At 45.3% G+C, this 17,500-nt stretch overlaps 1 protein-coding gene and 1 long non-coding RNA gene across 2 annotated transcripts in view; one reads left to right on the top strand and one right to left on the bottom strand.

Annotated features, from left to right (window-relative positions):
* LOC310726939 overlaps positions 1-12,044 on the bottom strand; it is a 146,883-nt gene extending 134,839 nt beyond the window's left edge. The window contains exon 1 of the long non-coding RNA XR_014533889.1: positions 11,996-12,044. This is a non-coding gene — a long non-coding RNA (uncharacterized lncRNA). The remainder of the gene's footprint in view (positions 1-11,995) is intronic.
* phlpp1 (PH domain and leucine rich repeat protein phosphatase 1) overlaps positions 1-17,500 on the top strand; it is a 50,456-nt gene that overhangs the window by 22,562 nt on the left and 10,394 nt on the right. Inside the window, exons 2-6 of the mRNA XM_083542564.1 lie at positions 6,986-7,182; positions 12,047-12,172; positions 13,375-13,523; positions 14,954-15,100; positions 17,422-17,500. The exon at positions 17,422-17,500 is cut by the window's right edge and continues 149 nt beyond it. Coding sequence (XP_083398690.1) covers positions 6,986-7,182; positions 12,047-12,172; positions 13,375-13,523; positions 14,954-15,100; positions 17,422-17,500 — 698 coding nt within the window. The remainder of the gene's footprint in view (positions 1-6,985; positions 7,183-12,046; positions 12,173-13,374; positions 13,524-14,953; positions 15,101-17,421) is intronic.

Genomic DNA, 17,500 nt, shown 5'->3' with positions numbered 1-17,500 from the left:
TCTTTATAGAACACGGTTATACACTGCTGATACTCAACAGAGTCACTCTCATCATTTACATGACAATGACTCAATCATCACACACACACACACACACACACACACACACACACACACATACACACACACACACACACACACACACACACACACGTCCTGTATTCCAGCAGACAGAGACGGCTGTAAAGGACAGAGACAGAAACAGATATAAAAATGCTGGATAAGAGAGAGAGAGAGAGAGAGAGAGAGAGAGAGAAACACCAGCAGAGTGACAGAAAAAGGGGGAAATAGTTGGATAAATAGAGAAACAGATTGAATGGTAGATTGGTTGACAGGCAAGATGGATGGATGGATGGACGGATAGACGGACAGATGGACAGATGGATAGATGGATGAATGGACAGATACATAAATGGACAGATAGATCGATTAATGGATAGATATAGTGATAGGTTAAACAGTAGAGTGATGGATGGATGGATGGATGGGTGGGTGGGTGGCACCTGGCTATGATTTATTCTGGCCGTGACGTTTGTAATGATATTGTCGGATCTGGGATACACCTTGTTGTGTTTCCCTCCTGCCTGGTTGGACCTCAGTATCAGTTTGATGTTCATAAGATAAATTAATGATCGTCATGTCACACTGCTAATACGGCGCTGTGAACGCAGAGCGACAGATGGAGGGATGGGTGGTGGTGAGTTGGAGGGCAGTGGACGGATTTCTGCTGGCAACTTCTCTTCATAATTGTCCTGACCGTCATCCCTGTTGTTGCCATTACGTGTCATTCCTGTCACTGCCATCATCCCTGTCATCTGTGTCCTCCTAGTCATTCTGCCTTTCCTTCATTTGCATTCTCTCTGTCATTTCTGTCATTTCCTTCATTTCCATTCTTCCTGTCATTTCTGTCATTTTCTTCATTTCCATTCTCCCTGTCATTCCCGTCATATGTCATTTCCTTCATCTCTATTCTTCCTGTCATTGCTGTAATTTTCTTCATTTCCTTCATTTCCATTCTCCCTGGTATTCCCGTCATTTACGCCATTTGCATTATTTCCATTTTCCCTGTCATTTCTGCAATATCCCTGTTATTCCAGTCTTCACCATTATTCCTGTCAACACCAAAATTGGGTAATCTGTTACTGCCATCATTTCCATTATCCCCATCATTCCAGTCGTTATCCTTGTCAACAGCGAAATTGCTGTCATCCTCGTTATTCCCGTTTTTTGCCATAGTCCCTGATATTGCAGTCATCTCGGTCATCGTCTTCATTGTTGTGTACACAGTACTGTACCAGTCTTGTCCGTGTTTACAGGAGCTGTGATGAACATTAGCCACCAATACGATGGGACGTCTGAGGATCGCCAGATTTCCTGAATCTCACAAAACGATCACTCTCGTAAACAAGCACATGGTTGTGCTTCCACACAGTTCAGAGATATGCAGCTATGAGATGTGCTAACTGATATGCTATTGCTGAGCTAGGCTAACAGGGCTGATACATGGCTGGTTAAGGATGCACACACACACACACACACACACATAATAATGTACACATACAAACAGAAGCAAAAGCATTTCAGAAGTAAGTAACACGTGGTTTAGGGATTGTCCTGAAGAGGGACAGCTGGACAGGTGAGTGAGAGCAGGGACATGTGAAAGTAAGAGGGACAAGTTAGTAGTTGTGTGTGAGCGAGCATGGACGATGGGTGTCTTTCTTTAAGCTTGGCAGGTGAGTGTGTCTTCTACCAGGAATTGTTGACATGTCTTTGCAAGCATTAATGTTGGGCATGTCTTTAAGCTGGACAGGTGGGTGTTTTTTTTGAGTTGGACAGGTGGGTGTTTTTTTGAGTTGGACAGGTGGGTGTGTTTTTGAACTGGACAGGTGGGTGTGTTTTTGAACTGGACAGGTGGGTGTGTTTTTGAGTTGGACAGGTGGGTGTGTTTTTGAGTTGGACAGGTGGGTGTGTTTTTGAGTTGGACAGGTGGGTGTGTTTTTGAACTGGACAGGTGGGTGTGTTTTTGAACTGGACAGGTGGGTGTGTTTTTGAACTGGACAGGTGGGTGTGTTTTTGAACTGGACAGGTGGGTGTGTTTTTGAACTGGACAGGTGGGTGTGTTTTTGAACTGGACAGGTGGGTGTGTTTTTGAACTGGACAGGTGGGTGTGTTTTTGAACTGGACAGGTGGGTGTGTTTTTGAACTGGACAGGTGGGTGTGTTTTTGAACTGGACAGGTGGGTGTGTTTTTGAACTGGACAGGTGGGTGTGTTTTTGAACTGGACAGGTGGGTGTGTTTTTGAACTGGACAGGTGGGTGTGTTTTTGAGTTGGGCAGGTGGGTGTGTTTTTGAGTTGGGCAGGTGGGTGTGTTTTTGAGTTGGGCAGGTGGGTGTGTTTTTGAGTTGGACAGGTGGGTGTGTTTTTGAGTTGGACAGGTGGGTGTGTTTTTAAACCTGTATATGAACTTAGCAGAACTACACGCTAGTGTAACGTTGGCTTCATGGCGCTCTGTTAGTTGATTTTCTACGTTTTATTAGCAAGTTTCATTAGCATTAAGTAGTCTAATGCCAACCAGTCATCCTACTTCCATATATGGACACTCAACTGCCCACATGACGTGTGTGTGTGTGTGGGTGGGTGGTAAGTGTAGCAGAGGGTAACTTTAGCTGTGTGTGTGTGTGTGTGCATGTGTTTGTTGTCTACACACTAGTGAAGCTGATTCCATCACACACACACACACACACACACACACACACACACATATCAGTGTGTTCAGTAATCTCAGTTGCTGTAAATAACCTGGAATGATAAAATCCAATGTTGGAGCAAAATGTGTATTACCCTTATCTGTGTGTGTGTGTGTGTGTGTGTGTGTGTGTGTGTGTGTGTGTGTGTGTGTGTGAGGGAGAGTACAAGAGAATATAAACAGATGGATGAGGGGGAGACAAGGCAGAGGACAATAAAGACTGAATGAGACAGGAATACAGACAGATGAACGAGAGAAAGAGGGACAGAAAGTGATTATATAGACAGATATGTGTGTGTGTGTGTGTGAGGGAGAGAGAGACAGAGATGAGACAGCGAAAGGGGCAGAGAGAGACAGATAGAGGAGACAGAGCGAGAGAGGGAGGGGCAGAGAGAGACAGATAGAGGAGACAGAGCGAGAGAGGGAGGGGCAGAGAGAGACAGCAAGATGAGAGAAAGGGAGAGAAGGACAAAGGGACAGAGACAGATAGTGATGGACCCCAGGATGGACATAGAGACAAACAGACAGACTGAGAAACCTAGAGAGACCCAGACAGGAAGTGAGATATCAAGAGATACAGTGACAGACGGATGGACAGACAGATGGAGAGAGAGGCCATAATAGAGAAAGAGAGAGAGAGAGAGAGAGAGAGAGAGACAACTAAAGATATAGAGAGAGTTCAGATGTAGAGCGACTGGAGTATGTGGGTCAGGACTCAAGTGTACACGTGTGTGTGTGTGTGTGTGTGTGTGTGTGTGTGTGTGTGTGTATAGCCCAGTTTACAGTGAGGACATTATCTCTCTCTCTCTCTCTCTCGCTCTCTCTCTCTCTCTCTGAGCTGCTCAGGGAATCACTGATTAGCTGCAGTTTGGGGACACGGCCTTATTCTCTCTCTCTCTGCGTGAGGGAGGAAACCGAGACACGGCACCGTAACACTTGAACACCTCCCTGTGTGTGTGTGTGCGTGTGTGTGCGTGTGTGTGCGTGCGTGCGTGCGCGTGCGTGCGTGCGTGCGTGCGTGTGTGCGTGCGTGCGCGCGCGTGCGCGTGCGTGCGTGTGCGTGCGTGCGCGTGCGTGTGTGCGCGTGTGTGCGTGCGTGTGTGCGTGCGTGTGCGTGCGTGTGTGTGCGTGTGTGTGTGTGCATACACACATGCATATTATACCTTGTTCAAAGTTGGACCTTGTATGGAAAACATGAATGCGTTACATCTTGCATTTATTATTGCGCTGCTCCAAAACAACTTCACACCTTTCTTTTTTCTTTTCCTTTTTTTCCCTCCTTCATGGTGTTCCATTCATTCTGAGACTGAAATGTTGCACTTACACCCTAAACCCTACACCCTAAACCCTACCACTTTACTTCTACACACTACACCCTAAACCCTACACCATACACACTAACCCCCACACACTAACCCACTACAGTACTCTGTATTGGTGACATTAGGGCTGTGACGGTACATGTATTCGTTCGGAGGCGTTTCAGTTCGGGGCTGATGGTTCCGTACACGTGTGGACCCCTCTGGAGCGTGTTAAGTGTTAGACCATGAGTTTGTTTAATCTCCGCCTCGTGTCGCTGTGGCTACTGCGTCCGTATCAGAAACAGTTTTGTTCCTTTTATACTGTAGCAAATTGCCTTTTTTTCCCCTTTTTATCTGTTTCTTGTGACATTTTTGGTTGCAGAATGTATAGAAAGTTTCACCCAACCACGCCTTTAAGGTTGCGTGTCCTTTTTCCTAGATAAGCCCCGCCCACAGTTGGACCCGTGCCGCTCGGTTAAGTTTTTCTTAAAAGGAAGCGTGAGATACGAACGGGTCAAACGCAGGTTTTTTTATTTTTTATTATTGATCTTGAAGTTTGCATTTTGGTCATCAGGGGGCGCTGAAGAATTTAGACCAAAGCAGGTAGAGTTCATCTTCATTGGATAATGGTCCTGCGAGATGCGTTTGTGTGTGTGTGTGTGTGTGTGTGGACCCCCTGCCGTTTCCTGTGCTTGTGTAAACAGGACGTCCTTCCAGGATCTCGGCTGACCCGCCGTCCTCCTGTTCACTCGCAACCCTCCCTCCCTCATCTGTACCCTCGTCCTCCTGTGTTTATGTGAAGTGACGACGCCTCGGACGTGACGTGACCCGACGGTCATTGTTCCTCTTTCCGACTTTTTTTTTTATTGCTCATTTTGGTTTGAAGAATGAGAACTAGATACAATCACATAGGTGTCCCATCAGTGTCGTACTTGGAAAACGTGTGTCTGTGTGTGTGTGTGTGTGTGTGTGTGTGTGTGTGTGTGTGTGTGTGTGTGTGAGAGAGAGAGACCTGGATTATATTTATCAGAGTTTAAATCAGCATCACATTGTGACTTAATAAAACAATTGATATTTATATAGGAGACGTGTTGGACGTCTTCATGACGTAGCGTCCTGCTATAGGAAGAAAACGGAAAAGGCCTTTATTTGTCTCATATACAGCAGATTGGGGGGACTCGGGGTCCTGAATCCTGAAAAGAAGAATGTATTTTATTATTTACTTTATTACATAGAAAGAAAAACACTCCTGGAATATGGAGAAAACCAACCATGGTTTGACCCACTGACATCCAACCAATCAGGGTAAAGAGGCGTGTCTACTCCTCTTGTCAATCATCTTAGCTTTTAATGTCTTTTGACATCCAACTAATCAGAGTAAAGAGGCGTGTCTACTCATCTTGTCAATCATCTTAGCTTTTGATGTCTTTCGACATCCAACCAATCACATTTCAATCATCAATTTAATGGGGGTGGGTCTTTTGTCAATCATATTAATAGGGACGCACCGAAATGAAAATTCTTGGCCGAAACCGAAAAAGAGGAAAGCAAGGCCGCTAACCGAAACACCGAAAGAAATTATGCCAATTATTATTACCATTGTATTTATGGCTATGACTGTGTACTAAACTTACTAAAATCAAGGCATTTCAATTTTTGTTTCAAATAATAAATCAATTACAAATTATGAAAATATTTATTTATAGCACATTGCAACAATGCACAGGATAAAATTAATTAAAATTCAAACTTAAATGTTTAACTTAAATGCACTGATGTGTACATTAAATAATAATGTACAGGCCCTCTGGCCTGCTGAAAGGTTGTACAATTAAATATGTTCTTTCATAAAAACAAAGTGCATTCAGAACAAGTGCAACTGCTTAAAGATACAATACAACAATATCACTGGGAAACTTCCTGCCTTTTCAAAAACCTCCACCACAGACGGAGTGCACGTGCTCGGAGGGGTTTTGCTTTTCTGTGCCGCGTTCCTCTCATATTCAGTATAGCGATCGGGATGTTTGGATTTCAGGTGATAAATTAAACCCGACGTGGAGAAAGTCTTTGCAGACGCACCTCCTCTTGTAATTTCGGCATTACATGTTTTGCAAATCGCTATCCGTGGGTCTTTCTTCAAGATATACTGAAATACGTCCACACCGCAGACAAGCACGTGCAGGACGCGGTTTCTGTTTGCGTCATCAACTGTTTCATCAACTGTAAGACTGTTTGCCGAACATTTTCGGTGGCCGAATATTCGGTGCGTCCCTACATATTATCTATTAAAATGTTACCTATTGATCTCCGGCCAATCAGATTAAAGAGGCGAGTCTACTTGTCAGTCTTGTTAGCTGTCAATCATTTAAAAGGCTGTTTTGTGGGCGTGGCTTTTTAAAGGCTAGCGTTGCCAAATTGTACTGTGCATTTCACCTAAAATCACCGCTCATAACTTTAAAAACGGATTTACACTATTTCAATAATTTTGCATCGTTTTTAAGCTTTATATTTAAAAAAAAAAAAGATCATGACCATCTTGGGTAACGTCTAGATCTACACCCTGGCCAAAGTCGCACCAAGCATCGTTGTACTGCTCTTGTCTTGTTTAGCTTGAGATAAAGAGCCTGGTATAGGAGGCCTAGGAGTGAAGGTGAAGTTTAGAACTTTTGGTGTTGGAGATTAAGGTGTGAAGATCTCCAACACTAAGCTCAGTGTGTTTGCGCAGACCAGCAGGCGGTGTGATGTTAAACACAGCACGTTGGTGTGAAATACGGGATGTTGGCGTGCCGATGGAAATGCTCGCACACGTGGACTGTGAATAAACGAACCCTAAGTATTTCTGTTTAACCGAACTCATCATTCGCCGATATGAGTATTAGAGCTGCTCAAATGTCGTGCTTTCGTTTATTAAACGTTACTTGTGTCTGTGTTCTGCAGGGAAGCCGTACAGCATGGCAAGCTCTGAGCGTGTGCAGCTCTCCGGGACGTACAACGTACGCAAAGGCAAACTGCAACTCCCTGTGAACCGATGGAGCCGCAGACACGTCATCCTGTGTGGCACGTGCCTGATGGTGTCATCAATTAAAGCCAGTCACGCAGGAAAAATGCACATCTTGCCCCTGATTGGCGGAAAGGTAACGCCTCCAATTGTTTACAATACATTCTCTGCCTTAAATAAAGGTAATAGTAAATTTTCAGTCCAATCTAAATACACACCCTGCCTCTAATCGAGGTAATGATGACATCATTAAGGGAAAAGTAAAATTGGGAAAGAAATGCCCATACTTGCCCTGTTAGGGGAAAAGGTAGTCTTTAACTGGGTAAAATGCCCATACTGCCCCTAGCGTGGGGAAAGGTAATGTCTTTCTTCTTCTTCTTTTTTCGGCTTCTCCCATTAGGGGGCGCCACAGCGGATCATCCGTCTCCATACCCCCCTGTCCTCTACATCTGCCTCTTTTACCCCAACCACATGCATGTCTTCCCTCACCACATCCATAAACCACCTTTTTGGTCTTCCTCTTTTCCTCCTTTCTGGTGGCTCCATCCTCAGCATTCTCCTACTGATATACCCCATGACCATCTCAATCTCACCTCCCTCACCTTGTCACCAAAACGTCCTACATGCGCTGTCTCTCTAATAAACTAATTTCTAATCTTGTCCATCGTCGTCACTCCCAACCAAAACCTCAACATCTTCAGCTCTGCTACCTCCAGGTCCACCTCCTGTCTTTTACTCAGTGTCACTGTCTCACCACAGTCCTATAAACTTTCCCACTCCACCCTGCCTGCACTCTTTTCTTCACTCCTCTAACACACACTATTACTTTGCACTGTTGACCCCAGGTACCTGAACTCCTTCACCTTCTCCAGCTCTTCTCCCTGCAACCACACCACTCCACTGCCCTCCCTCTCATTTACACACACATACTCTGTCTTACTTCTTCTGACTTTCATTCCCCTACTCTCCAGCGTGTACCTCCACCTCTCCAGGTACTTCTCAACCTGCTCACTACTCTCACCACAAATCACAATATCATCCGCAAACATCATAGTCCATGTAGACTCCTGTCTGACCTCGTCCGTCAACCTGTCCATCACCACTGCAAACAGGAAAGGCCTCACAGCCGATCCTTGATGCAGTCCAACCTCCACCTTGAACCAGTCTGCCGTTCCTACTGCAAACTTCACTGCTGTCACACTGTCCTCATACATGTCCTGCACCACCCTCACATACTTCTGACACACCTGACTTCCTCATACAATACCACAACTCCTCTCTCTGCACCCTGTCGTAACGCTTTCTCTAAATCCACAAACATACAATGCAATTCCTTCTGTCCTTCTCTATACTTCTCCATCAACAATCTCAAAGCAAATAATGTGTCTGTGGTGGTCTTCCTCTACATAAAACCATACTGTTGCTCACAGATGGCCACCTCTTCTCTCAGCCTGGCTTCCACTACTGTTTCCCATAACTTCATGGTGTGACTGATCACCTTAATTCCCCTGTAGTTATTGCAGGTCTGCACATCTCCACTATTCTTAAAGATCGGTACCAGCACACTCCTTTTCCATTCCTCAGGCATCCTCTCACCTTCCATAATGTGGTAAAAGAATCTTGTTAAAAGCTCCACTGCATCTCTCCAAAACATCTCCATGCTTCTACCGGTGAGTCATCTGGTCCAACTGACTTTCCACTCTTCATTCTCTTAATTGCTGCTCTCACTTCCTCCTTACTAAACCTATCCACTTCCTGCTTCACCATCTCCACACCATCCAACCTTCTCTCTCATTTTCCTCGTTCATCACCTGCTCAAAATACTCCCTCCACCTTCTCAACACACTCTCCTCACTAGTCAACACATTTCCATCTCCATCCTTTATTGCTCTAACTTGCAGTACATCCTTCCCAGCTCGGTTCCTGGCCAATCTGCCTGGCCAATCGCTACAAATTTTTTTCTCCTTCCTTAGTGTCCAACTTCTCCTACAGCTCCTCATATGCCTTTTCCTTGGCTTTCGCCACATTCGCCACACTTTTCTCATCACTCTGTCGATCCCAATTCTGTTTCTTCAACCTCTTTCTCCTTATGCTCTCCTGCACTTCCTCATTTCACCACCACATCTCTTTGTCTTCCTTTCTATTTCCAGATGTCACACCAAGTACTTTTCTAGCTGCCTCCCTCAACACTTCTGCAGTAGTTGCCCAATCATCCAGCACCTCCTCACCACCACCGAGCCCCTGTCTGACCTCTTCCCTGAATCTCACATTCATTTCAATTCAATTAATTTTTATTTGTATATCGCTTTTAACAATGAACATTGTCTCAAAGAAGCTTTACACTACAGTCTTCTGCCTTCAGCTTTCACCATCTTATTCTTCTTTCAGTCCTCACTCTCCTCCTCCTCCTCTTCACCTCCAAAACCATCCTACAGACCACCATCCGATGCTGTCTAGCTACACTGTCCCCTGCCAACACCTTACAGTCTCCAATCTCTTTCAGGTTGCATCTCCTGCATAGTACAGGGAAAGGTAATGTCTTTAACTGGGTAAAATGTCCATACTGCCCATAGTGGGGTGAAAGGTAATGTCTTTAACTGGGTTAAATGTCCATACTGCCCCTAGTGGGGGGAAAGGTAATGTCTTTAACTGGGTAAAATACCCATACTGCCCCTAGTGGGGTGAAAGGTAATGTCTTTAACTGGGTTAAATGCCCATACTGCCCCCAGTGGGGGGAAAGGTAATGTCTTTAACTGGGTTAAATGTCCATACTGCCCCTAGTGGGGGGAAAGGTAATGTCTTTAACTGGGTTAAATGCCCATACTGCCCCTAGTGGGGGGAAAGGTAATGTCTTTAACTGGGTAAAATACCCATACTGCCCCTAGTGGGGTGAAAGGTAATGTCTTTAACTGGGTAAAATGCCCATACTACCCCTAGTGGGGTGAAAGGTAATGTCTTTAACTGGATAAAATGCCCATACTGCCCCTAGTGGGGTGAAAGGTAATGTCTTTAGCTGGGTAAAATGCCCATACTGCCCCTAGTGGGGTGAAAGGTAATGTCTTTAACTGGATAAAATGCCCATACTGCCCCTAGTGGGGTGAAAGGTAATGTCTTTAACCTGGTAAAATGCCCATACTGCCCCTAGTGGGGTGAAAGGTAATGTCTTTAACTGGGTAAAATGCCCATACTACCCCTAGTGGGGTGAAAGGTAATGTCTTTAACTGGATAAAATGCCCATACTGCCCCTAGTGGGGTGGAAGGTAATGTCTTTAACTGGGTTAAATGCCCATACTGCCCCTAGTGGGGGAAAAGGTAATGTCTTTAACTGGGTTAAATTCCCATACTGCCCCTAGTGGGGGGAAAGGTAATGTCTTTAACTGGGTTAAATGCCCATACTGCCCCTAGTGGGGTGAAAGGTAATGTCTTTAACTGGTTAAAATGCCCATACTGCCCCTAGTGGGGGGAAAGGTAATGTCTTTAACTGGGTTAAATACCCATTCTGCCCCTAGTGGGGTGAAAGGTAATGTCTTTAACTGGGTTAAATGCCCATACTGCCCCTAGTGGGGTGAAAGGTAATGTCTTTAACTGGGTTAAATGCCCATACTGCCCCTAGTGGGGGGAAAGGTAATGTCTTTAACTGGGTTAAATGCCCATACTGCCCCTAGTGGGGGGAAAGGTAATGTCTTTAACTGGGTTAAATGCCCATACTGCCCTTAGTGGGGGGAAAGGTAATGTCTTTAACTGGGTTAAATGCCCATACTGCCCCTAGTGGGGGGAAAGGTAATGTCTTTAACTGGGTTAAATGCCCATACTGCCCCTAGTGGGGGGAAAGGTAATGTCTTTAACTGGGTTAAATGCCCATACTGCCCCTAGTGGGGGGAAAGGTAATGTCTTTAACTGGGTTAAATACCCATTCTGCCCCTAGTGGGGTGAAAGGTAATGTCTTTAACTGGGTTAAATGCCCATACTGCCCCTAGTGGGGTGAAAGGTAATGTCTTTAACTGGGTTAAATGCCCATACTGCCCCTAGTGGGGGGAAAGGTAATGTCTTTAACTGGGTTAAATGCCCATACTGCCCCTAGTGGGGGGAAAGGTAATGTCTTTAACTGGGTTAAATGCCCATACTGCCCCTAGTGGGGGGAAAGGTAATGTCTTTAACTGGGTTAAATGCCCATACTGCCCCTAGTGGGGGGAAAGGTAATGTCTTTAACTGGGTAAAATGCCCATACTGCCCCTAGTGGGGTGGAAGTTAATGTCTTTAACTGGGTAAAATGCCCATACTGCCCCCAGTGGGGGGAAAGGTAATGTCTTTAACTGGGTAAAATGCCCATACTGCCCCTAGTGGGGGGAAAGGTAATGTCTTTAACTGGGTAAAATGCCCATACTGCCCCTAGTGGGGGAAAAGGTAATGTCTTATATATGTAAAATGGCTATCGTGTCCCTCACCCTGGTAGGGTGAAGATAATGTCTGAAACTTGTAATAAAAGCCTACTGCCCTGTTTCGGGGGGGTAGTTAATGTATTAAACTTGTGAAAATGCCCATCCTGCAATCTGAAATAAATCACCTTTAATCTGTAAACCTTTACCATTTCTACATCCTGACGTAATGACAAACACTATTGATCATGATGAATGTGAGCTCTGACTGCACCCCAGGCCTCCTCACCATCTCACCTACATCAGTGCCTGGCAAATCTCCACAAAATCTAGTGGAACATCTTCCCAGAAGAGTGGATCTTATTATGGGAACTAAATGTGGAATGGGATGTTCCTACTGATCTCATGATCAGGTGTCCACAAACTGTATAAAATGTGTTCTGTTTTATTTTGAAGACTTGCTGTGAAACAAACTTTAATGATCTTTAAGCTACTGTCTTTTTTTGTTTCTGCCTGAAGGTGATATTGTTTTCTCTCTCTCTCTCTCTCTCTCTCTCTCTCTCTCTCTCACACTCTTTGTGTTTGTGTGTGTGTGTGTGTGTGTGTGTGTGTGTGTGTGTGTAGGTAGAGGAGGTGAAGAAACACAGCCACTGTTTGGCCTTCAGCTCAGCTGGGCCTCAGAATCAGACCTACTACATCAGCTTCGACAGCTTCACAGAGCACCTGCGTTGGCACCGTCACGCCTCCAAGGTGTGTGTGTGTGTGTGTGTGTGTGTGTTTAAGGTGTTGGAGATTGTGTAGTAGAGTGACGTTTAGGTGTATTGCGGTTGCATGGTGTTGTGTTAGCTGATGTGGGAGGGAACGTTGTTGGTGTTGTAAATGGTGTTGTCATGTCTCATGTGGTGTTGATTGTAGTGTATGGTTGGATGTGGTATTGCGTCATGACTTGTGTGGTGGTTTGCTGTGGGTAATGTCTGGTTTTGAGTCGTGCAGTGTTGAGTGTTGTGGTGGCAGTGTTTGTAATGCATTGCCTTGTGGTGTGGTATTGGTGTAGATTCATATGAGGTTAAGTAATGCGGTGTTGGTGTTTGTAATGTCTGGTGTTTAGCCGTGTGGTGCGGTGGTGGTGGTTTTAGTGTTGGTAAAGCCTGGTGTTGTCATGTGGTGTTGAGTGGTGTGGTGGTGTTTGTAATGCATGTTTATTAATGTGCTGGTGGTGTTTGTAATGTCTGGTGTTGAGTCATGTGGTGTTGAGAGGTATGTTGTGTGTTGAGTCATGTATTAGTGGTTTTAGTGTTTGGTGTTGTCATGTGGTGGTGGAGATTGTAATGTCTGGTGTTGAGTCATGTGGTGTGTTGGTAATGTCTGGTGTTGAGTTATCTGGTGTGGTGGTGTTTGTAATTTTGGGTGTTTAGTCATGTGGTGTTGTCTGGTGGTGGTGTTGTCATGTGGTGTTGATTGGTGTGGTGGTGTTTGTAGTGTCTGGTGTTGAGTGTGTCACATGGTCTAATGTAGGTGGTGTTGAGTGGCGTGGTGGCAGAGTTTCTAATGACTGGTTTTGAGTCATGTGGTGTTGAATATTGTGGAGAAAGTGTCCATAATGCCTGGTGTTGAGTCGTGTCACGTGGTCGGATGTAATGGTGTGCGGTGGTGGTGTTTATGATGGCTGGTGTTGAGTCATTTGGTGGCGGTGTTTGTAATGTATCGTGTTGAGTCGTGTGGTGTTGAGTCATCAACTGACTTGATGATGTTGTCAGTTGGTGATGTCATATTGTGTATGTATTGTATGGTGTTGTGATATTGTAATGTGATGTGTTTCGATATTCTTTTGTATCGTGACGTCAGTTGGTGTCGTGGTTTGATGTCGTAAGATCTCTCTCTCTCTCTCTCTCTCTCTCTCTCGATCTCTCTCTCTCTCTCTCTCGCTCGCTCTCTCTCTCTCTCTCTCTTAGATGGTGTCTCAGAGGATCAGTTCAGTGGATCTGTCCTGCTGTAGTTTGGAGAAACTTCCTCCGAACCTTCTTTACAGCCACGACCTCACTCACCTCAACCTGAAACACAACTTCCTCCCAGCAGATAACTCCCTGCAGCAGCTCCAGAGGTGTGTGAGCTCCACAACCATGCTGAGAACCTCACAAACCATAGGGGTATAACGCACACTATATGGACAAAAGTATTTGGACACCTGACTGTATGTGCTTTATCTCCTCTTCCACATTAAGTGCACATTCGCTGCTATAATGAGCTGCACTGTTCTGGGAAGATGTTCCTCTAGATTGTATAGAGATTTTGTGTGAGATCTCATAAAGCCACAAGGCTGTTAGTAAAGTCAGGTACTGATTAAGGTGAGGCTGATCACATGGGTTCACATTCATCATGTTCAATAGGGTTGGAGCTCTACCCATGGAAAGCAGATGTTAATGGAGCTTTCCCTAAGCACAAATGTCATGCGACAGCTTCCAAAGGCGTCCTGTACAATCCTGTCTCCAGGTTTGTTAGAGGGAAACGTCGGGTGTCCCAATACTTCTGGCCCTGTAGTGTATGTGTTACGGGAAGTGTAAAGGTGTAAAGGAAGACCAAACTTCAATTCTCCAATCTACACAATCTGTTTCTCTCTCTCTGTGTGTGTGTGTGTGTGTGTGTGTGTGTGTGTGTGTGTGTGTGTGTGTGTGTGTGTGTGTGTGTGTGTGTGTGTGTGTGTGTGTGTGTGTAAGAGAGAGAGAGAGAGAGAGAGAGAGAGAGAGAGAGAAAGCATGTGGGTAGCTCTTTGTTTATCTGTAAACACACCTCACATACCATTTGTAGCTCCTACCTCTATTCCTATTTGTCTCTCTCTCGCTCTCTCTATTCCTCTCTATCTCTCTCTTTCTCTCTCGCTCGCTCGCTCTCTCTCGCGCCTTCTATTGCTCTCTCTCTCTATTGCTCTCTTTATCTCTCTGTCTGTCTGTCTGCCTCTCTTTGTCTCTCTCTCCCTCTCTCTGTCTGTTTCTATTTCTCTCTCTCTCTCTCTCTCTCTCTCCCTCTCGCTGTCTCCCCCCCCCCCCCTCTCTCTCTCTCTCTCTCTCTTTCTCTCTCTTTAGTGTTATTAGACTATCACCTGTGTGCTGTTCAGTGAAGCTGCATGTCTGTAGAGAAATGTGATTGTTTTCTCTCAGCCTTGTTTGTGATCATATTTACTCAAGCACACAATCTTCAAAGCTCTCCGTCCGGCTCCAGCACCGGGGCATTGTGGGTAATAAACCCACACAGAAGAGCTCTCTGGATGTTCAGCAGTAGTAGAGTACTGAACACAACAGCAGAGACAGAAAGACAATGGGAGGGGTGTGTGTGTGTGTGTGTGTGTGTGTGTGTGTGTGTGTGTGTGTGTGTGTGTGTGTGTGTGTGTGTGTGTGTGTGGTTATTGAACCTGTGAGTCAGCAAGGCTACTGTCATTTCAAGCTGAAGTTTGTCTTCAACACTCACACTCGGTGTGTGTGTGTGTGTGTGTGTGTGTGTGTGTGTGTGTGTGTGTATACACTTCTGTGTGTATAGATTCTCCCGCTTGCGAAGTCTGAACCTGTCGAATAACCAGCTGGGAACGTTTCCCCTGGAGCTGAGCTCCATCTCCACCCTCACCGAACTCAACCTCAGCTGCAACTGCATCAGCAACCTTCACCCCAGTGTGGGCAACATGCACAAGTAAGAAGGGAGGGAGGAAGATGAAAGAATGGGATGGATGGATGGATGGATGGATGGATGGATGGATTGTTGATGGGTGAAAGGGTGACTCAGATGAGGGATTGATGTATGTATGGGATGGATTGTTGGAAGAAAGGATAAATGATGGGTGAATCATAATGATGGATGGATGGATGGATTGATGAATGTCTGTATAGATCTGTATATAGTAATCTGGAGATGGATGGATGGATTTTATTATTGGATGCATGAATGAATAGAATATTTAATGGAAGTACAAATTTAAGGTTGGATGGATGGATAGAGGGATATATGTAAGTAATATAGGGTGGCTTGGATGGATGGAGAGAGGTGTAGATGATGAATGGAGAGAGGTATAGATGATGGATGGATATATGTAAGGTACAAAGGGTGGTGGATGGACAGAAAGGTATGGATGGATGTGTGGATGGATGGATGGATGGATGTAAGAAACAAAGGGTGGCTTGGATGTATGGAGAGAGGTGTAGATGATGGATGGAGAGAGTTGTCGATGATGGATGGAGAGAGATGTAGATGGTGGATGGAGGGAGGTGTAGATGGTGGATGGAGGGAGGTGTAGATGATGGATGGAGAGAGTTGTAGATGATGGATGGAGAGAGGTGTAGATGATGGATGTAGAGAGGTGTAGATGATGGATGGAGAGAGGTGTAGATGATGGATGGAGAAAGATGTAGATGGTGGATGGAGGGAGGTGTAGATGATGGATGGAGAGAGATGTAGATGGTGGATGGAGGGAGGTGTAGATGGTGGATGGAGGGAGGTGTAGATGGTGGATGGAGGGAGGTGTAGATGGTGGATGGAGGGAGGTGTAGATGATGGATGGAGAGAGGTGTAGATGGTGGATGGAGAGAGGTGTAGATGATGGATGGAGAGAGGTGTAGATGGTGGATGGAGGGAGGTGTAGATGATGGATGGAGGGAGGTGTAGATGATGGATGGAGAGAGATGTAGATGGTGGATGGAGGGAGGTGTAGATGGTGGATGGAGGGAGGTGTAGATGATGGATGGAGAGAGGTGTAGATGATGGATGGAGAGAGGTGTAGATGATGGATGGAGGGAGGTGTAGATGATGGATGGAGAGAGGTGTAGATGATTGATGGAGAGAGATGTAGATGATGGATGGAGAGAGATGTAGATGATGGATGGAGAGAGATGTAGATGGTGGATGGAGGGAGGTGTAGATGGTGGATGGAGGGAGGTGTAGATGGTGGATGGAGGGAGGTGTAGATGGTGGATGGAGGGAGGTGTAGATGATGGATGGAGAGAGGTGTAGATGATGGATGGAGAGAGGTGTAGATGATGGATGGAGAGAGATGTAGATGGTGGATGGAGGGAGGTGTAGATGGTGGATGGAGGGAGGTGTAGATGATGGATGGAGGGAGGTGTAGATGATGGATGGAGAGAGATGTAGATGGTGGATGGAGGGAGGTGTAGATGGTGGATGGAGGGAGGTGTAGATGATGGATGGAGAGAGGTGTAGATGATGGATGGAGAGAGGTGTAGATGATGGATGGAGAGAGGTGTAGATGATGGATGGAGGGAGGTGTAGATGATGGATGGATAGACAGGTAGAACAGTATGATAGTAAGTGGATGACTAGACAGACAGAGGGAAATATGTTGAATCAGGAAAGGATCAGCTGATGAACAGATTGATGATGGAGGTGTCACGATGATGGACAGATGGGGACTAGAAGTGATGCTAGTGATGTCACATGGTCACATGATTTATAGAACTAAACTAGAAAGCCACAAACATGTCTTTAAACACAGCTGTGTGATCACCTGATATACCTTTTTAATAGCACTGCTGCCACCTACAGGTTCAACACACACTCACACACACAAAACAACTAATTGATTTATTGGTGCTTCATTAAACTTATTCTGTGAGAAAGCGAGAATTTATTATCAGGTTTTTTTTTTTTCTTATTATTATTTCTTGGAGCCAAATCCCTACGTCCTTTTAGCTAGCTAGCATAACTAGCTACTCTAAGATCTAACAATAAACTAGCTTGGTTTTGTCAACACATTTGGCGCCATTTTTTGGCGACGTTTTCCGAGCCTCCACAACCAGACGACTAACTCGTAATTTTACACAGTTAGCAAGACTAGCTATGTTAATTGCATTGATTGTATTTCCGTTACTATGGAAACGCTGACGCTTTAGAACGAGAGTTGTGATTTGATTCGCTGTGGTCAGAGCTGCAGAGTAACGGGAATCTAATCGACACCTCTCAGTACACCGATTGAGAAAAGTGTGTGTGTGTTTTTCTCTCAGCCTGCAGACGCTGCTGTTGGACGGGAACATGTTGTCGTCCTTGCCGGCGGATTTGGGCTCCCTGCAGCGTCTCTGCTAC

Source organism: Silurus aristotelis (genome assembly GCF_946808225.1).
Source record: "Silurus aristotelis genome assembly, chromosome: 5".
NCBI classification, from domain to species: Eukaryota; Metazoa; Chordata; class Actinopteri; order Siluriformes; family Siluridae; genus Silurus; species Silurus aristotelis.
Note: the sequence above shows the minus strand (reverse complement) of the source record. Positions and strands in the feature narration are given on the sequence as shown.